Source organism: Diabrotica virgifera, chromosome 6, assembly GCF_917563875.1.
Source record: "Diabrotica virgifera virgifera chromosome 6, PGI_DIABVI_V3a".
NCBI classification, from domain to species: domain Eukaryota; kingdom Metazoa; phylum Arthropoda; class Insecta; order Coleoptera; family Chrysomelidae; genus Diabrotica; species Diabrotica virgifera.
In genome coordinates this window covers 100,302,119-100,324,587 of record NC_065448.1, presented here as the reverse complement: position 1 = coordinate 100,324,587, position 22,469 = coordinate 100,302,119, and the positions used below count along the sequence as shown (strand labels likewise).

Below are 22,469 nucleotides of genomic sequence, written 5' to 3'. Positions count from 1 at the left end.
GTTATAAATATTTCACGGTTGAAAGTCATCACTTTTATAATTTTTAAAACATTAATTGTCATTAATGACAATGAATGTATTTTTTCGTAGCAACGAAGGGCATCTGACGTAATATACTTGACGACGGGAAATTATCAAAAATTATCGTTTATAATATCACAAGAGAGTGAGAATAAATTGAAAATAATGCGACAGTTCTTCGAAAATTTGTTGTCTGGCAATAGACACGAGAGCCCGCAGGGCTCGAGTGGCTATTGCCCAATGACAACAAATTTGAGTAAAAATGGAGCATTATTTTCTTATTTATTCTTACTGTCGTGTGATATTCGTAAGATTGTTTTTTAATACGTATATTATGGATATTTTTTAAATGTGACAGTTGTCAAAACTAGGAAACTGGTTGCCATTAAACAGAAACAATCTACTTAAAAAAATTCTATCGGTAATTTTCTACGGTAGATAATTATCAGTATAATTTTAATCTGATTGGACATAATTAAACACGTGATCAAATATCTTACTATACGATTGGGAAGTTAAAATCATCAAAAAATAATCAATTTAATTTAGATTTCTCTAGCTTTCTATTGGTCAGAATCTCCTATGAATGAAATAATCGCGCTAATTTCATTAAAACATGAACACAATAAGATAAATTTGAAATAAATTAGTAAATAATATCTAAATATTAGTTAATTGCATGTATTATAATACCTACATATATTATAATGTCATATTACAAGGTATTTTACTTTCCCGCACGCCGTGCGGGAAAGTGCAACTTTCGGAAAGGAAATGCGTGCGTGAAAGCGGCTCTTTTAGCACGGCCGTAGAAAAAATAAGTATCTTTTATTAGAGATATTTTTCCGAGTTACATAGCGCTATGATCGGGAAAAAAATTTTTGGAAATGGAAAATTATTAAAACGTGGAAAATCCCCACTAAAATGGAAAACTTCACTCAACTTTTTTTGGTTTTAAGACCTAATATTCACAACCCAAAAGGTTCTCATGACGCTTTAGTAACTGCAAATTTAGCATCCAACGCTCTCCTACTATTTATTATCATATTATATTCTAATTCTAAGTATTAAGTGTACTTTATATACTTAGGTATTTAGATTGTTCGTGTTTCTTGTTTCAGAAGAATCGTTCTTGCTCAGAAGCAAATACTCTGAATAATTCAATATAACAAAGCTACTACCTAAAACTAATATTAATAGATGAAGACAAGTAGGTACTTTACGGGTTATTGAACTAGAAAATTAAAAAGGTTAACTTTACTTAAATGTACAATTTTGCTTTCAATTTAGTTACTTATTGTTTGCATAATAAGTACTTAATGAAAATTTGTGATAAAAAAATATTTTTCATATTCATATCGTAACAACAAAACATGTCTATATTGCCATTGTAAATGAGACAGATAAAATTAAAATATGAGAATATTTAGTTTGTTTTTGAGTTGTCCAACGTAACGGAACAAGATATCTGTTGGATTTTTAAAACAATATTTTGAAAAATTTCACTTTGCGTTAGATTAGAAGATTTGTTTGTTTTAATTAACTACTGAAGTAAAAGTACATAAGTAATATCAACTCGGGAATCAGGCAGAAAGATAGCTTAGGTATAAAATGATGGAAAAATTATGTACATACATATATTCTATATTATCCTAAATAGATGAAACGAGAGATGTATCCGGCAGGTAACCAGCCAATTTAATGATTTGAATTTTGATCGAAAACTTTGTGAGAAAAGCTTAGGTATTTAGTTGCCGGTAAAGAATTGAAAAAAACAAAGAATTTAACTATATAAGTAGATTTATACAGGGTGTCTGGTAAAGAATGGGCCATAGGTTAGGTAACCTCAGATTCCTGAGGTTAAAATAGGTCAATTTAAGCTTACTTACCTTAGTACGAAAGTTGATAATAACCGTCAAAGTTAAACTTTTATTTTGTTTATTTTTGAATATTTCCTGACAGGGATGGGATAAAAACACGAAATTTGGTAAGTGGGGTTTTTTGGGACAAGAAGGCTAAATTTTCCACCAAAATTATATATTACCCAGAGGGCGCCACTTACGTCTTTCAGTGCTCATTTAATACGTTTAATTTTTGTTAATCCCCACTTTATATAATTTTGAGATCAAAACTTTTATTCCCCTATTATTTAAAAAAAAATTCAAAAAGCAACCATTTAGAAAAACAAAAAATGGTACGTTTATTTATATTCCAGAGATGAATCGATTTCATTAATTGCGAATTTCTAGTACCGGTCATATGCGTTCGTTTTGAGTAGGTCAAGGGTTATTTTACCGCATAACTTTAATTTTTAAGAATTTTTGACTTTAGATTATTAAATTATGAGGTATTCTAGTACTAAAAGTTACTCTTGGTGTAAATTGGTAAAATACACCGTTTTCTTTTGAAAATTTTTTTAAATTTTTTTTTCAAATTCAAAAGACGAAAAATTTTCAAATCGATTTTTTTAGAAAACGGTGTGTCCTACCTATTTAAATCAAGAGTACCTTTTAGTACTATACTACCTCAAAATATAATAATCCAGTATCAAAAATGCTTAAAAGTTAAAAGTTAAAAGACAAAAAAGCTATGCGATAAAATAACCGTTGCCCTATCCAAAACGGACACCTATGACCGGTCCTAGAAATTCACAATGGATGAAATCGATTTATCTCTGAAAAATAAATACGCGTACCAATTTTTGTTTTTTTAAATAGAAGCGTTCTGGAGGTATTTAAGAAAAACTAATTACAAGACGCCATCTTCAAAGAGCTCTAGCTCCTTTAGGAAGCATTTTCGGACTAGATGAATTGAGTTAAAATGTCTTAAAATTATATGAGGAATCTCCTGTCTTCGTTTGTCGGTAGAGTTTCTGGACACCCTGTATTTGTGTTAAGTTAATATTAAGTTAATTCCATTTGTATAATAAATTCCAAGTTATTTGCCTATATTGACTATATGTTGCCTATATGTTAAGATTTCTGGCTTTTTTAATTTATAAAAAACGTTGCACATATAGGCCCTCTTTTCTTCAATTTTTGTTGCCTATAAATTCAAGCTCTGCTAATAACTACATAAAAAGAATGAGACTTCTACTAATACATAAATTTTTACAGAAAATATAAAACCATGTAATTAACAGTTTTTCATTTAAGTACGCACATCTTTACTGTTAAAAGAAAACAGTTAATTTTAAAAATTTACCTGATTGTTTTATTAACCTAATCGTGAATAATCAATCATTTATGAGGTTAACAATAAATTCAAAACGAAAATTATTTGTTAATTAAAATAAACGTCTTCTTCTCTCAAGCCATAGCTAATAATAATGTAACCATGAAACCAAAGATGATTAAAAAAATACTGTTAGACCATTTGCTTATTGAATGAATTTGTGTCAAAAAGTACTAAGTAGGATATTATAGATAAATAGGTTTTACTGCATTTACCAAGATTAGAAGGTTGAGTTTTATTTTTATTTACACTTTATAGTCCAGAGGAATGAGAATATTTATTACTTATTTTTATACTACATAATTGGTAATTAATAGTAGTAGGGGAGCCATGGATGCTAAATTTGCAGTTACTAAAGCGTCATGTGACCTATTGGGTTGTGAAGATTAGGTCCTAAAACCAAAAAAAGTTAAGTTTTCCATATTAGTGTGACTTTACATTTTTTAATTTAATTTTCCATTTTCAAAAATCGTTTATTTCCGATTATAGCGCCATCTATCAGTAGTTCGAAAAAATGTATTAAATAAAAGTTACTTATTTTTACGCAAGAAACGCAAATTTGTAATAAAAAATGGGGGTGTCTATTTAAGATTTTAAAGTAACCCACGACCCCACCGCCGTGGAGGGTCGTGTTTGGTATCATTCAATAAATTTTTGAAAATTATTGAATAGGGTCAGTCAGGGTAATTGGAAACGGGGGTGATTGGAAACAGTACTCCTTAAGAAACGAAATATGGCAACAATATCACATCCATAGAATTATAATTCCATTTTTGCTTATTCTGTGGAATGTTATTCAGTTGTTTACAAGCCAAGGGAATGTCCATTCTGTGCAACTTAAATTTGATTGTTTTTAAACACATAAATCGATTTAGAAACAGTGCCAATATTTTACAAATTTCATCTCTCCGTATTAGTTAAGTATAGCGATTATATAATTTATAGCTAATACAAGAATATTTATATGGCCTAAAATGTTAATTTGAATGTTATTTACTACAAGAAGTAAGTACATTAAGTGTTCACAATTACCCCGTTCAATATTGAGCATGGGGTAAATGAAAACACCTATTAGGGGTAAATGGAAACAATGTGAGTTAAATGCTTAGAGCATTTCCAAATGCTGAGCAAGTACATACGGAAGAGAATGGTTTAGAAAATACGGTGTCAGGCGTTAAAACAAAAAAAATAGCATATAGGGAAGATGCTGCTTACTAAAGTATTCCACATTGCGTTGTTTACAACCGCATAAAGGGTAGAAACATATGAACTGATAAGATGGAACTAGTGTATCTACTGCATAATCAGCCAAAATTGGAAACAATATTGTTACATGTTTAACAGCCTGAGATTGTTGTTTACTTTTACCCCGTTTTTAGTTTTTTTCTTAAAATTTCTGGGGTAAATGGAAACTTTGAATATCTTATTTTTTTGTGACTTTTTCTTACTAGTTTTTAAGACATTCTACTGTACACTTATTGTATAATAGACAAAAGCTTTTATTTTGTTATAATATGAAACAGTATATTTTTAAATAAATTTCAAATGCTTAGATGTCATGATATTTCAAATAGTGTTTCTAATTACCCTGACTGACCCTACATATTTTTCAGTTTTTTGATTTGATGTTTCTTTCACAAAATATTCGTATTTTTGTGAAACTTTGTGACTCATCCATTTCCTTAAGCCCCGCTCAAATCGTCAGATTTTTTAAATATACATTGTTCGTCATGTACTTAACTCACCTTGTCTTAATCTGACGTTGTCGAGTTGTTCTAAGGATAGATTTTTTTACGGACTGCCCCCCACGCAAGCCCCTGTATTAAGAGTCCATACCTATATGGTAGGGGTACATTTACAGGGTACAAGGATTTTCTGTTACATACTCCCCATGTGATTTTCTGACGCTCTCGAGTAACGCGCAAAATCACCTCTTGAGCTCCCCTACCATATAGGTGACACAGTTACATATACATCACACAGCCCAGACAGTATAAAGTACGCGTGTAAAGTATGAAAACAAAGAATCTGTAACACCCTGTAACGGTTATGTAAGTGTATTAGATGGACCAGCGATTTAAAATTTTATATGTTCGATGGTGCCAAATGGACAGTTCCTGAGATATATGAATAATATGCATATTTTTAAACGGAACCTCCCATATATTTTACAATCTTTTATCACAATTTTTTATTGCTGATGCAACTTATAATCTATTTATGGCCAATATGGACCATTAACATGCAGAAATTAATAAAAATATTTTTATTAAAACCATTGATATTAACAGAAAGAGAAATAGTTCAGAGAAATAAGGAAAAAAAATATCCTGTTGGTGACACAACCCCCTCCAGGCCGAAACCAATTTTTTTGAGTAGTATGGACATCTATATTAATAACCTATATGTTTCCTGCAGCCGATTTTGATGATATACATAGTTATAAACAAATGAAGATCAAAAAACGGTAAATTTTCGCTTTTTTCGTCTATAACCAAAAAGTTAAGTATTTTTAACAAATTTGAGAATGAGAAACTCATAAATCGTATAAAAAACTTCAATATGGCGTTCGCTGAATATGTCTATCCTTATTGGTTGCTTAGAAAATTGCAAAATAAATCATAAATTTTTAGTTTTTATAAATATTCATAACTTATGTAAAAATTAACTTAGAACGTTCTTATTAAAATGAATGCTGAGACTTCTGGTGCTTAATTCATACCATAAATTTCAAATCAATTGGTCAAATAGTTTAAAAGGTATTTAATTTGTTTATCCCAAATTAATTTTTTTTGCAACGCTATGAGTCAGAAAATGATGAAGTTACAGTAATACTTTGGATAGTTTATGAAAGAAGAAGATTTATACTATTAACTTAATTAAAAAAAAATGACAAAAAATAATTCTAAATACTGCAAAATTATTTTGCAAAAACATGTGAATTAAAAAAAGGGGGGCTAACTTCGTCCCTAATTGTCCTAGGACAATTGTTTTTCTTTCTAAATATGTATAAAAATTCAGTCTTTCCAAATATGAAAAAATAATTATTCTACGGGTAACGGTTAAAAAGTTATTCTAATTGTTTATAAGTAAGCAAAAAATCGACGTGTTTTTGCAAAATAATTTTACACTGTTTAAAATTACTTTTGTCATTTTTTTTAATAAGTCAATAGTATAAATGTTTTTCTTCCATAAACTGTCAGAAGTCTTACTGTAACCTCATAATTTTCTGACTTATAGTGTTGCAAAAAAATTAATTTGGGATAAACAAATTAAATAACTTTTAAACTATTTGACCAATTGCTTTGAAATTTAAAATATAATTTAAGCACCAGAAGTCTCAGCAATTCGTGTAATGAGAAGGTTCTAAGTTAATTTTTACATAAGTTATGAATATTTATAAAAACTCAAAATGTATGATTTATTTTGCAATTTTCTAAGCAACCAATAAGGATAGACATAGTCAGCGAACGCCATATTGAAATTTTTTAGACGATTTATGAGTTTCTTACTCTCAAATTTGTTTAAAATGCTTAACTTTTTGATTATAGACGAAAAAAGCGAAAATTTACCGTTTTTTGATCTTCATTTGTTTATAACTATGTATATCATTAAAATCGGCAGCAGGAAACATAAAGGTTATTAATATAGATGTCCATACTACTCAAAAAATTTGGTTTCGGCCTGGAGGGGGATGTGTCACGAGGAAAATCTTATTTCTCTGGGCTAAAAATAAAATGGTCCACTTGGTATTTGCTAAAGTTTAAAAGTCAATAGATACGTCGTGATTTAGTGTCAGTAAACACCTGGTCATAGTTTTGAAAGATAGGCTTAAGTGCGATAAAAATCAGCCTAAGATACGATGGAAAATCAGACTACGATACGATGGTACATTTATCAAAGAGTAAAACAATTGAAATTTTAATACTAAAAGGATATGGTGACAGGTCATAGGTAATTTCCAAAAATATTTAAGTTGAGTATAGTTTACTTGTGACATTATTTGTAGGACACGAAAACACAAAGGTATGTGAAATCTTTAATAAAAAGTATGAATACAGAACGCCTATAGTACGTGAGACTGTACCTAAAATTATTAAGAAATTCTAGGAAAGTGGACATGTACAAGAACTTCCAAAAAGTGGTCGCCCCGGTATTCCAGAAGAAACAAAAACTAACATTTTTTGTGGATGCTTGAAAATACTCGAAGGCTACTAGAATAATTGCAAACGAAAATCAAATTCAAAAGCACAATTGGTACAGGAACTGAATGAAGACGATCCAGATCGTAAAAATGAGTTATGTGACACAATGCTAAATAGATTTAAGTAACACTAAGTAATGCTAATTTTTTTAACCAAAACCTTCTTTATGATGAGGTTACTTATTAGTTAAATGGTACGGTCAATAAAACAACCTCCAGGTACTGGTCGGATGAAAATCAACATTGGATGGCACAAACGCAAAATCGACAAAAGATCAATGCGTGGGCAGTAATTATTAATAATAGCATTATTGGACCTTATTTTTGGTATCATCAAATCATCAATTTGGTTTAAAAAATAAACATACCACTATTATAGATCAAGTTCACAGAATAACAAATATAATAGAAAAAACATTAGAGAAAAGAAAGTCAGCTCTACAATCTTCTTGGACGTAGCACTTCTTCTTCTTCTTCTTTTGCTCTTTAATTCGTCCAATTTTGAACATAGGCTTCCCCCAGTTTCCTACATTCGCATCTGTTTAGGGCTTTCTGTTTCCAGTGCGTTCCTCCTATCTTTTTAATGTCGTCTCGCCATCTCATCTGGGGTCGTCCTCTTGCTCTCTTTCCTGTCCATGGTCTCCACTGTTGTATCGTGGTATTCCACCTATTGTTCGTTTGTCTAACGTTATGACCTGCGAAGCTCCATTTTAGCCTGGCTATATGTTGTCCTGCGTCTTTGACTTTTGTTTTATTTCTTACCCAGTTGTTTTGCTTTTTGTCTGTCAATTTTACTCCTAACATTGCTCTCTCCATGGCTCTTTGTGTCTTAATTATTTTATCCATGTTTGCCTTGGTCAAGGTCCATGTTTGGCATGCGTATGTGAGAATTGGGAGTATGCACTGGTCAAACACTCTTGTTTTTAAGTATTGTTGTATTTTTTTATTATTTAGGACCCATTTTAATTTTCCAAATCCTGCCCAGGCTAATCTGACCCTTCTTTTTACCTCCGCTGTTTGGTTTTCCTTATTTATCTTTATCATCTGTCCCAAATATATATAATCATTAACCGCTTCTATTGTGGTGTCGTTTAGTATTACGTTTCTATTATCTTGTGTGTTTGTCATTGTTTTTGTTTTGGCAAAATTCATTTTTAGACCTATTTGTTCGGATTCATTTGCTAGTTCGGTTAGCATGGTTTGTAGTTCTTCAAAACTTGATGCTATGACTACTACATCGTCTGCATATCATAGGTGGTTTAGTTTCTTTCCATTTGTGTTTATTCCCATGTTTGTCCATTCCGTTGTGTTGAAAACATCTTCCAGTGCTAATGTAAATAGTTTAGGAGAAATAACATCTCCCTGTCGCACTCCTCTGTTAATTGGTATGAGTTTTGTGGTTTCTTCCAATTGTACTGTAATTGTTGCTTTCTTATATATATTATGTATGAGCATTCTGTATCTGGAATCTATTCTACAGTTGTTTATGGCTGTCAAATGCTTTGCCCACATTTCCACGCTGTCAAATGCTTTTTCGTAGTCAACGAACGCTAAGTGCAGATCTATATGGTATTCGTTAGCTTTATCTATTAGTATCCTAATTTTTAGAAGATGGTCAGTGGTGCTATATCCCTTTCGGAATCCTGCCTGCTCTACTGGTTGATACGAGTCCAATTTGTGTGTTAGCCAGATGAGGGTTTAAACTATAAACTAAGAACATTCATGCCTAAACAGTATTCGGAAATCCTAGAATCGTACAATGCGGATAGAGTAAAACAAGAAGTGTACACCGATCTAAGAGAGATCAAAGCGCTGGTGTACCACAAGGGAGCGTATTAGGTCCGGTCCTGTGCCTATTGTATACGTGCGACATTCCAGAGCTAGAACAAAACACTATTGCCACCTTTGCGGATGATACAGCCATACTAGTGATAGGAGACACTAGTGAAGAAACTACTAATAAGTTGTAACTATCAGTAAATACAGTACATAGATGGACAAGAAAACGACGAATGCAATTTAATGAGTCTAAATCTGCACACAATAACTTTACAAATAAAAAAATAGAAAATTTCCCAGTTAGAATCAATGATACCCAAGTTCCTTGCTGATGCAACATCAGCAAAATATTTGGGCATCGCCCTAAAGTAACTAAAGTCCATGTAAAAAGGGAAAGAGGGCAACTTGATATTAGATATAAGAAATTGTATTGGCTGATTGGAAAAATTCAACATTATCCATTTACAAGCAAGTACTGAGGCCAGTATGGGTATATGGGTGCCAACTCTGGGCCTGTACCAAAGCTAGTAACCTACACATAAACCAGGGATTTCAAAACAATGTTTTGAGAAACATTGTTGATGCTCCTTGGTATATCTGTAACAGCAACCTCCACCAGGACCTGGGTATGGAAACTGTGACCGAAGTAATCAAGAGAACAACGGCAAGTTACCAGCAGACGCTGAATAGTGTATAGTCATGTGAATGTCGAGGCAATCCAGCTTCATGACAACACTGAAGACTAAAGAGAAGACTCATAAGGACAAAACCATTTGAGTTAGTGTAAATGTGTAACAATTTAGTGTAAAAAGCAGGGCATAGTGCTGTGATGTTATTGCATGTTAGTTGTAGTGCACTAGTTGATATATAAAATGAGGCGCTCAGAGTAACAGTGGCCTAAGCCACAAATTGAGCATTTTTAGAATACTATATCAATAAAAGCAACAATATTAAATCTTCGGGCAAGGGTCTAGACAACCTACATGTTAATGCATGTGTTTTCTTGTCTATATTTGGCGCTACATAATTTGTAATGCCATCCCATAAGCATAATGGAAATACAAATGCAAATATTGCATTTATCTCAAAACTTCGTTTTTTGGGCTTAGGTCACTGTTCCTCTGAGCGCCTCAAATGAGAGTAAGCCATAGGGTAAGCCTTAGATTTAAGTATTTGTTGTTTATTAATTTAGGTCAAAAAATAACTGATAATTGGTCATTTGTGACCAGATCGCGGTATACAAACAAAGTACAGGTGTTATAAAAAAAAATTCAAATAGTTAATTCCAGAATTAACGGTCCTGCTACACAAAAGGGCCAACTTTGGAATACCACAATACAGTATTGGATACCTTACAAAGGTAGACAACCAAAAGGAAAACCACAGATGAGATTCCAACAAATTGGAAGTATATTGCAGAGGATAGAGATCGAGGGAAGGAATAAGGGAAAGGTCACTGTCCAAGAATTGACGAAAAAAGGTTAAGAAGATGACCTTAAGTGATATGCAATAATAAACAATGTTGATTATTGTATTAATTTAAATAATGACATTGGTTCCTTGGATAACTGGTTACATGGTCACAAGTCTCTGAATGACTCTGAATACCTGTATTACATTTACTACATCTAGAGTCTCTATAGCTTTTGATTACCATATTTACAACATGCCATTAAACAGAGTAAGTATTCTAAGGCATTTTAACCCTATTACAAGTGAGTCCCTTCAGATGTTTTATTAAACTCAAAAGATCTATCAGTTAACTTGATAAAAATAGTATACTAGTAAGAAAAATGCTCGGTTTGTTTAATTTTGCAGTGTTTATGGTAAATGGTACCCATATTACCAACTCTACATATCAATGAGTACCATTGAAAAAGTTCAACAACGGTTTCTAAAAAATCAACTATTCTAAATGGGAAATAAGCCACAATTTAACTAAAACAATGATTTTATTAACGTTTCGACGTCCAAATCGGATGTCGTTGTCAAAATATGTAATATTGATTTGGATTAATATTTATAATATATTAGGTATATACCTATATTTTTTACAATTTATATCATTAATCGATTTGGACGTCGAAACGTTAATAAAATCATTTTTCTAGTTAAATTGTGGCTTATTTCCCATTTAGAATAGTTGATTACAAAAATGCCACAAGGAAATAGCTTCAGAACAACATGAAGAATAATGACTGATGTACTTGTTTCTGAAATTATATTAAAATAATGGTTGCACATCTCTTCTTGAGCTGTTTTTTATTTAAGTAAAGCCCCTAAATCGAATAATTGGAAATAACTTTTATTTACTTTTATTTTTACACAGTCCACTAGTAAGGTTCCATTACTGAGTAAATTTGCCAATGACTTCAGTAATGGGGGTATAAATTTTACTGGAGTATCTTTATTTTTGCTGTCAACCAGAGCATTTAACAAGTTTGAAATGAATTTTAACACTATATCGCACCTCCGCTCAAAGAGTGTCATAAGTCAAAAAAGTAAAGATTTGAGGAAACCATTTTCGGGTTTAATTCAAAAACTATTAAAATTAGAATAATAACTATTTTAGTCAGTTACAATGGATTTTGAAGCTCCATAAAATAGCGTATTAAGTACCTATATTAAAAATATTAAAAAATTTTTTTTTGAGTTGTGACACTATACAGATAAAACAACGAAAAATTTACGAAATATTATTTATCAAAAGTGACACTTGCAGTACAAAATATAATGTCATTATTATTATCTGGTTAACAGGCTTATACTTTTTAATGATGTAACTTTAAATACAAGTAACAACATTAAACATAAAATACTGCAAAAAGAAAGATAAATAAGTATTTGATAAATGTGTCACTTTTCTTGAGCACATACACAGATCGTTTTGAATAAAGTAATCACATATACTTAATATGTCGTTAATTCGACAAACGACACTTTATACACATCTTAGATAGACAAATGCTTTGCACAAGTCGACATGTGACACTGTTTATGTTCGGTACGTCGTTGATTTTGGATAATCGTATAATGACACTAGTGTCATCTAACGATATGTACCTGAACCACAGACGTGACACTTTGTGAGATAGGAGTTTATAGTTTTATTAAACTGTTGGTGCAATAAAACCAATTTTAAAATTTTTTGAATTATGACACTCTTTGAGCAGAGGTGCGATACGTGTTTATTAGCTTAACTTTAATGTGATTCAAATTGATAAAGAACTGAAGAAAAAAGAAAAATATTGTTTATGTCTGATTAAACATGTATATGAAAGTTATTGATTTAATGTAATCTTCTCTTATAATAGTAATAGTCATTAAATAATTTGACCTTAATTTTTTTAATATTAAATTAAATTAATATTTCTTGACGGAAAACTCCATTTTACAATTAAAATTAAAAGTCAAAATTAAACATTGAACACAAGTTAACTTACATTACTTACAATTAAACTAACGACATCAAAAAATTAAAATCAAATTAAAATAATTCACGTGAAATAGTCCTTTTAAAAGCATTTAGTGTGACTCCCATAAAGTCTATATTTGGAAACTCATTTACACTAGAAACAATTATATTTAAAGGCATATTTTCTGCATGACGTGTATTGCACGATCTAGCGGATAGCAAGGGACATCTTCTCAAATTCCTAGCTGGAACATAAAAATCTATTCGACCCAGAATGCTAGGTGCAACAATAATACCATTTAAAACCTTAAATACGAAATTAAGGTCAAAGTATCGCATGCGATCCTCTAGATCAGTGGTTTTCAATGTTTTTGAGCCATGTACCACCAAAATTCATATAATTATTTTTGGTACCACCTAACTGAAGTATCTATGGAGGTAGATAATCTAATTAATTACAAATATGCTGAATTTTGGCAGTGGTTTTGCGTTTTGTGTACCACCGCACCTAATGAAATGTACCACCAGTGGTACATGTACCACAGATTGAGAACCCCTGCTCTAGATGGTGCAAATGAAACATCTGCATGATCTGACTGGAATTCAATTGCATTCCTTTAGTACCTAATCTATGCCGCAGATATCTAACGAATTTATTTTGAATCGATTCAATTCGATATTTGCGATTCTCATAACTTGCGACTCCAAATCACTGAACAATACTCTAGTAATGAACGAACATAACTCAAAAACAATCTCACAATTACAAACAAATTATTAAAATCATATGACATTCTGATGACTAACCCTAATGTCCGATTAGCACGCGCAATAATGGCATCATAATGGTCCACGAAACTTAGCTTACTATCCAGTAACACACCTAAATCCTTAATTACCTGAACCCTAGATAAATCCACATCTATCTTGTATTTAAAATCACTGGTGGTCTTATTATGTGAAAAAATAATATATGAGCATTTCGAAGCATTTGGTGATTCATTTATAAAAATAAACATAATTTATTATTGACGGCCAATCTAAGTACAATGAATAATTAATTCTCTTTGGTAAATAAGTTCTCAGAAATTATAAAAGATTTTGTATATATACATCTCTAAAAATTTCGTTTAAGTAGTAAATACAGAGATGAAAAGCCATTGAAAATTGTCCTTTGAAAATCTTGGGATCTGAGGGCTAGAATTTAAAAAAATGAAATACTTATTGTGGATTATTCTGATAATCAGGTTAATAAAACAGAAGATGCCACAATTAAGCAGCTATTAGGCTATTGATTATGTACTATAGAAAGGAACTACAACGTTAACGGGGTTTTATTTATTTCATATGGTCAATGAATCTCTATATATGAAAAAACCGCGGAGTGCTACCATTTAAAGGGGTGCATTTTTGAGAAATGGGTGAATTAGTCCCTGGGCACAGGTTACATTAGGGTGAGTTCTATGCACTTTTGGTACAAACACGTCTACATAAAAATTATTCCTGGTTAAATTTCCTATCTAAATATAACTTTTTAAAGTCAAAGATGCTTTTTTTTACAAAAATATATCCAAAAGAAAGAAATTTTGTTTTTTGTCCCATAACTTTTGTCCGCGGGGATATAGGTATAGATATTGCTTCACAGAAAAAAATCTTACATATTTTCTCTTTAAAATTATGTTTAGTAGAGGTCATTAGGATTTACAGTTTTCGAAATATAATTTTTCAAAGTTCGCCACTCACAGAAATTTTGGGCAATTTTCCTTGTTATTTCGCAAATATTGTTCTGTAACTTTTTTCTACGTAATTTTAGGCATATGCAACGGTACATGTAAGAGGAATAGAAATCAATTACCTTTAAAATTTTCTACTGTATAATGTTGTACGACTTCTTTTAAAGAGGTTATCTTTTTCAAGGTTTTATACTTTTAACAATTTTTTATAATATAATATAAAAATAAAATAATATTATTATGTAATATATTATATTATATAATATTATATTATATATAGTATATATAATAAAATATTATATTATATATTATATAATACCTAATATAAAAAAATATTATTTTTTACATTTTTTACGATTTTTTTGAAATTTCTCATTATAACTTTTTTTCTTGTACATGAATATACTATATATTGCTCAATAAAGAGGGCTTACTTTCTGTTCTTTAAAATGGTGTATCATCTATATTTAAATTTAAAAAATTGTAAAATACTTTTAAAGAGTTTTTTATTTTTTACGATTATTTTTTAAATTTCCCATTATAACTTTTTTTTCTAAATTTAGGTATATATTATACAATAAAAAAGAAATCTTATGTTATTATACAATAAAAAGAAAGCTGTTTACTATAAAATGGTGTATTATAAAAAATTCTAGGGTTATTTTTGAATAAGATAATAAGCTTTTTCAAAATGTAATAAGTACTTGCAACGATTTTTGATTTTAGGATTATTTTTTAAATTCCTTATTATAACTTTTTTATGTGATTGTGTGTTATGATTGAATCTTATTTTTTATAGGTAATATGTACTTAGGATCCACTTGTCTCGGCCGGGCAAACTTCAAAATATGGATTAATTCCAATATTTACTGGCAAAGCTCCTGCACCTCAAGCTTTGTTGAAAAAATAGCATGTAAATGTACCAAAGGATGTACAAAAAACTGCGGTTGTAGGAAGATAGGAATTAGTTGTTCAATATTCTGCAAAGGCTGCATGTGCATGTGCATGGGTACGAATTGTGGGAACTCTAAGATAACTGAGGTGTCAGCGGAAGATATTGAAGCTAATGCTAACGAATAGATGACCTTTGATTTTGAAAATTTTTTAAATTTAAATATAGATGATACACCATTTTAAAGAACAGAAAGTAAGCCCTATTTATTGAGCAATATATAGTACATTCATGTACAAGAAAAAAAGTTATAATGAGAAATTTCAAAAAAATCGTAAAAAATGTAAAAAATAATATTTTTTTATATTAGGTATTATATAATATATAATATAATATTTTATTATATATACTATTAATAATATAATATTATTATTATATAATAATATTATTTTATTTTTATACTATATTATAAAAAATTGTTAAAAGTGTAAAACCTTGAAAAACCATAATCTCTTTAAAAAAAGTCGTACAACGTTATACAGTAGAACATTTTAAAGGTAATTGATTTCCATTCCTATTACCTGTACCATTGCATATACCTAAAGTTACGTAGAAAAAAGTTACAGAACAATATTTGCGAAATAACAAGGAAAATTGCCCAAAATTGCTGTGAGGGGCGAACTTTGAAAAATCATATTTCGAAAACTGTAAATCCTAATTACCTCTACTAAACAACATTTTAAAGAAAAAATATGTAGGTTTTTTTTTTCTATAAAGCAATGTCTATACCTATATCCTCGTGGACAAAAGTTATGGGACAAAAAACAAAATTTCTTTCTTTTGGGTTTCTTTGTGCTTTTTCTTTTGAATATATTTTTGTAAAAAAAAGTACCATTGACTTTAAAAAGTGATATTTAGATAGGAAATTTAACCAGGAATAATTTTTATGTAGATATGTTTGTACCAAAAGTGCATAGAACTCACCCTAATGTAACCTGTGCCCAGGGACTAATTCACCCATTTCTCAAAAACGCACCCATTTAAATGGTAGCATTCCGCGGTTTTTTCATATATAGATGTCCATTGACCATATAAAATAATAAAACCCCGTTAACGTTGTAGTTCCTTTTAGCTATCTTATTTTGAATATAATCAATAGCCTATATAGAACAATACAGATACTGCAGTTGGAACTGTGAAAAGTTGATATAAGACTTTGCTGAATTTTAAAATAGATTCAAACTGACAAATAAGTAAAGTATGGATTTTATGTCCAGTTTTAATAAATATTTATATGAGTTTAAAAATAAATATTTTTGAGTACTTAAATTTACAATTGACTGAGTCAAAGTTTTTTTTTATGAATTTGATGGCCTTGGCTGAGCCAATTAGCCAGATTATTTATTTTAAAAACAAACAATTTTTTTTCAATCAGAGAAATTTTTTCTGTATTTCTAACTCTAAATATATGTACATAAAAAACTAATATACTACTATCTAAAAAAATACACTGTTTTGGATGTAAATATTTTTTTTGTATATATTTTTTTGTATTTTTTTTTATTCTTTTTTTTTAATTGTTTTTTTTTACTACGCTAAGACATAAACCCGATTCAACATCTCGTAGGTTTACATCTTAGTTTTTTTTTCTTTTTTTTCCTTTTTTTCTCTTTTTTTGTTTTTTTTTTTCTCTTTTTTTTTGGTTTTTTTCTCTTTTTTTTTGTTTTTTTTCTCTTTTTTTTTTCTTGTTCTTTTTTTCAATTAAAAAATAATAATATACAATAATTACTTAAATCTACAGGGTTAAAAAATTAACAACAAAACAAACATGTTTCGTTTTTTTAACAAACATGCCTGTTTCGTTTTAACAAAATTACTTCAATACAGGGTTAATTATATTGCTACAATTTATATTTACAGTTTTTGATATGTTGTAAATTGTTTTTAATGTATTAATATCTTCAGAAAAAATCAAATTGTTCAGGTAGACGGGAAGTGGAATTTTTAAAATATTAAGATTATCATAAAATTTGTTTATATTTACTGATTTATGGGAACATTCGAGGACAATATGTAGTAGATCACCTTCTTTTCCACACTCACAGTTAGGAGGTGAGTCAAAATTGAAACTTAATTTAAACAGAGTTACTTTAACATCTTAGCTGCACATGTTGCTCATCAATGACATTCGGTTTCCCTCTCCAGTGCAGATGTCAGCAATTAGTGACATGTGTTTATTTATATTACATTAAAAAAAAGTAGTTCAGGTTCTACTTCTTCTTCAGGCTCTAAGTACCTACATCTGGAAGAGGTAGCTGCTTAACAAAATATATGCAGTGAACATGGTAAATAGAGTTCAACAATTTTGTTGACTCTTTTTTGCTTTTCTCTGATATTGCACAACATTAATTTTATATGTACTTAAATCTTTATTTGTATACAAAACAAAATGCATTCAAGATTTATAAGGTTTATAATACTTTTAAATTATATATTGTTGTTTCATCATCATTTGGAAATCAAAATGACCTTAAAAGGTCACATCTTTTATTCGAATATGCTTTTTTAACAGGTGTAAATATTTGATTATGCTAAAATAATTTGGTAAGTTTTAAATTACTTACTTATACAACCAAATTTTATCAGCTTATTTTTTATATTATGATAGTGATTTATTTCAGAATCAATATTTTGTAATTTAGTGAGTATAGGTAATATTTGAATACAGAAGATCTATAGGTATATTAATAAGCATAAATATGTTTGATTATTTGTATTTTATTGTGGAAATTAATTCTCTTCCAATTTTAAACTCAGAACTAATATCTGAATTACATAGAAGTCAAAATTATTTCAGTTTGGATTAAGAAATTTCTTAATTAATATTATAGTTATTAATACATAAATATACTTACATAAACTATTAAACATTAAAAATAATTACCATTTTAAAGACAAACTGGATAGAAGTTGGAAATAGTAATATAGATCAATCTATATTTTCCCTTAACCCTTAAACGCCCAAGGGTGGGTAAAAAATGTCCACCTAATGCGTATTCCCTTGTAACATATTTATTACGTGTTTAAAAATGTTCCAAAAATTATTCATTGTTAAAAAGACAGCCTTTTATCGAATGTTAAGTTGGTTCTATCGATATTTTTGAAAATAAAAGTAATATCTTGAGTTAAATATGGATGGGCATAAAACGTACACACTTGGTAAAACTTGTTACTAAAGGTTTCCATTAAATTTCTCGTTGGTAGGAACATAATCCATATAATTATTGACATATAATTACATAATCCACATAATCATCCACCAATGAAGAGGCTGAAAGGAAGAATGTGGAGAAAATCGCTAAATCTGAATTACTGGCTTTTACTGGTATGTTAATTTTGATGTAAGTACATTGTACATTGTAATTTTGTTGTAAGGTTTGTAAATTGTTTACATTAATATTTTAGATTAGAATATGCTGTGTTTATTAAGCATAAGATTCTTAAGTTTAATCCATTTCTAACAACTCTCAATAAATATATTAGCTATTTTCGAGGTGGACATTTTTTACCCACCCTTGGGCCTACATGGAACCTAAAAAAGGTTGGGCGTTTAAGGGTTAATGGAGAGGATCTGTGTAAACAAACTCTATGTTTAACCTGTTTTTCTCCTAACTTAAAAAGCGATGTTAGGATTAGATCAGGTAAAACAGATAAAAGCCCCGCAGGTGTACAAAGCCTTATATTATACTTTGGCAGCTGGTTAAATGTAGTTGTGACTCTGATGAAGAGATAACAATTAGTATTGAAAGCTTTATGACCTGAAAACCAGTTTTAATAGAAACCTTTCAATGCATATTCCCAAGAAAGTCCTGAAATGTTATGTGTGACCTAGGTATCATATTATATGTATTATGGTTGTGTGACATGGCCATTACAAGTCACAATGCTTAACAAATTAAAAGCATTCCAATTGTGGTGTTATGGATGGATCATAAAAATATCATGGGTTTCTTACACCTCCAACAAACATGTTCTTCTCTGTTGGAGCAGAATGTGTGCTCATAAACATTAAAAAGAGGAGAAAAACAGAATACTTTGGTCATGCAAATTTTGTATTTAGGGTAGGCATCTCCTTCTAATCGACGAGGTTTATTTAATAACATTGGGTTTATCAACCACATGACTTTCCCACTGCTGCCAGTTTAAAAAAAAAAACTCCTCGAATTAGAAAGAGATGTCTACCGTAAATATAAATGTTTTTCTCAGTCACACTGGGGGAACAATTTTAGATTGCAGCACCCAGTCTAGGGTCTAGGTATTATTAGTCTACAGTCCCTGGCCATATTATTATGACCACCCATGAATTTTTACAAAAATCAACTATTCCACTAGGTACGTTTTGTTTAAATATGATTTTTACATTTAATTTTGTTATGTAATGTTAATGTTATACATTAACTAGATTATATTTAATAATAAACACCAATAAAACATTTGAAAATATTACATGTTTATATACTTTTAATAATTTGTTGAACTTCTGACCTTAATCAGATGGAAAATATTTGGGAGCTTTTAAAACAAGAAATTTCCGATGAAAAGGTCACTAACTAAATTGTTTTGATTAAAGGACTAACATCACTGAAACCACAATGACAAATTGAAGCAAAAAAAAATTTTAACTGCATTCAAAGTATGCCAAGACGGATACAAGCTCTATTCAAAGTTAAAGGTGGCTCAACAAAATATTGAAAAAATAAAAATATGTGATATTTTTAAACGTTTTATTGGTGTTTATTATTAAATATAATACATTTAATAATAAACAGCAATAAACCATTTGAAAATATCACATATTTGTATTTTTTTAATATTTTGCTGAGCCCCTCTAACTTTGATTGCTGCTAGTACCCGTCTTAGCATACTTTGAATGCACTTAAATTTTTTTTGCTTTAATTTGTCATTGTGGTTTCAACGATATACTAGTTCTTTAATCAAAACAATTTCGTTAGTGACATTTTCATCGGAAACTTCTCGTTTTAAAAGCTCCCAAATATTTTCCATCTGATTAAGGTCAGAATAAGTTAAAATAACAGAATATTAAAAAAATATAAATACTTATGTAATATTTTCAAATATTTTATTGCTGTTTATTATTAAATATAATATTATAGTTGTTAATGCTTAACATCAACATTGCATAACAAAATTAAATTTAAAAATCATATTTTAAACAAAACGTACCTAGTAGAATAGTTAATTTTTGTAAAAATTTATAGGTGGTCATAATAATATGGCCAGGGACTGTATAGTCTATGGTGTTGACCATCTGATTGTTTAGAAAAACAGTAGTGAGAAGGTCTTAAAACATGATTTAAAACTATTTAAAAGTCTAATCTGTATTGGGACTGTCCTTAAATTTTGTGCCAAACAATTACCTAGGCAAAATAAGAGAAATTGACAGCAAAGAAAGAACTAACAAACAAAATTATGCATTAACATAATTTAACAAGGAGAATGATTCATGCAAATATTGACACATTCCGTGCCGATGGCATACATGTCAGCCACATGATGGCTTTACCAATGTGTGAATGGCGTGCATATATGCCATTGATTAGGTATACACATTTTTAATAATATGTGTTTTTTTGTCCGTTCAGAGTTTAAGTCTTAGAATCAGATATCCGCATGCAATGTGTTAAACAAATATGGAAACATAGAATATTTGTTTTTGTTTATTATTAAATGGGGACACCCCAGGGTAAATAATAATATATCACAGAAACTGGAAAAAACATAACACCATATTCATAGTTGTATACATTAGAAATCAACAGAAAAATCAGAATTAAGGAAATAAGTATCTTATATAAAGTAGGACAAAAAATATTTAGGAAAAGATGAATGTGAAGGAATTTGAAATGGTAAAATGTATCAAAGTTTTAATACTAATTTAATAACCTAGATTATTAGGGGTGGGTAAATGATAAAACAAGAACTGTTTCATTTAAAATTACTCACCTGTAGAAATCATTTTCTGTAACTATATCTCTTATGCTGTCTTCAGGGTCTACTCTGTCATACACAGGTATTCTTTTATGAGGTTTTGGCAATGGGACCACCTCATGCTTATCGTAATAATCCTTCGTTTGTGCCGAACCAGAACCAACATCCAAAAGATTCTCAGAGTGACCGTGGTGAATGTCTTGAGATACTGGAATACTCATGGAGTTTTGAAGAACTAGTTCATCACTTTTACTAGATGTTAATTCATTATAAAGTTGTTCACTTTTTGTAGCACGATATGTGTCCAAAAAAGAACGAGGAAATGTATCTCCGCGAGGCACTAGTAAATCAGTCATTACTGTTTTGTACCGAGTTTTAAGGATGATCCATTTTTTAACACAAGTGAATTTATTCTATTAAAACAGGTTGTTTTAATATGGTACAGTCAGTAAACAAAAACCGGACATAATAAAAGTTCTCGCTGTGTATATTGGCTTTAATTTACACATTAATTAAAATATTTAAGTCATCGCTAAATTTAAAAACAAACAATTTATAAAACAAACCAAACCAATGTCCAACTACAACGACAATAAAATTGACACTGACATTTCGTTTTCGTTTAGATTTCACATCTCACTTCACACTTCATTTTCAATTTTATGCCTTCCCACCTTTTTGTTGGTGTACGTCACTAGTCTTACCTTATATAAGTCATCATCCACGGGTATGAGAAGTATGTAATAAAAATATTATTAATTTAATTTAATTTAAATTATCAGATTTCTGATTTGCAAAAAAGTACGGATTGAATAAAAACTAAAATTGTTTGTATGCGGATGTAAACAAAACCTTATGGTATTTATTTTTCGCTGTGTCTAGGTGCACGCTAACGTGCATGGAAATAAAAAAGTTAGGTACACGCGAATTAAACTTCATCAAATCAGTGACGTCATTATTTAGCGTGCGCAGTGACTGTATATTTTGGTACACGCTATTTGGATATGTTTAGTTTATTTGTTTGATAGAAAAATATTTGTTATTAAGGGAAGGGGGAGGGAAGCAGAACTATTCAGATGTTTCAAACTTAATTGTAATAAATCAATGTGTATAGTATAAAAGCAAAATAAATATTTAGTTGACATGACATGTACAAAATACTGTTAAAATAATTTAGTTTAT

General features: G+C 29.8%; 1 protein-coding gene across 1 annotated transcript in view; it reads right to left on the bottom strand.

Moving 5' to 3' along the window:
• The window catches only part of LOC114335854 (liprin-alpha-2-like), a 307,595-nt gene extending 285,555 nt beyond the window's left edge, over positions 1 to 22,040 (bottom strand). Inside the window, exon 1 of the mRNA XM_050653655.1 lies at positions 21,303 to 22,040. Coding sequence (XP_050509612.1) covers positions 21,303 to 21,643 — 341 coding nt within the window. The 5' untranslated portion in view covers positions 21,644 to 22,040. The remainder of the gene's footprint in view (positions 1 to 21,302) is intronic.
• Positions 22,041 to 22,469: the final 429 nt, after the last annotated feature.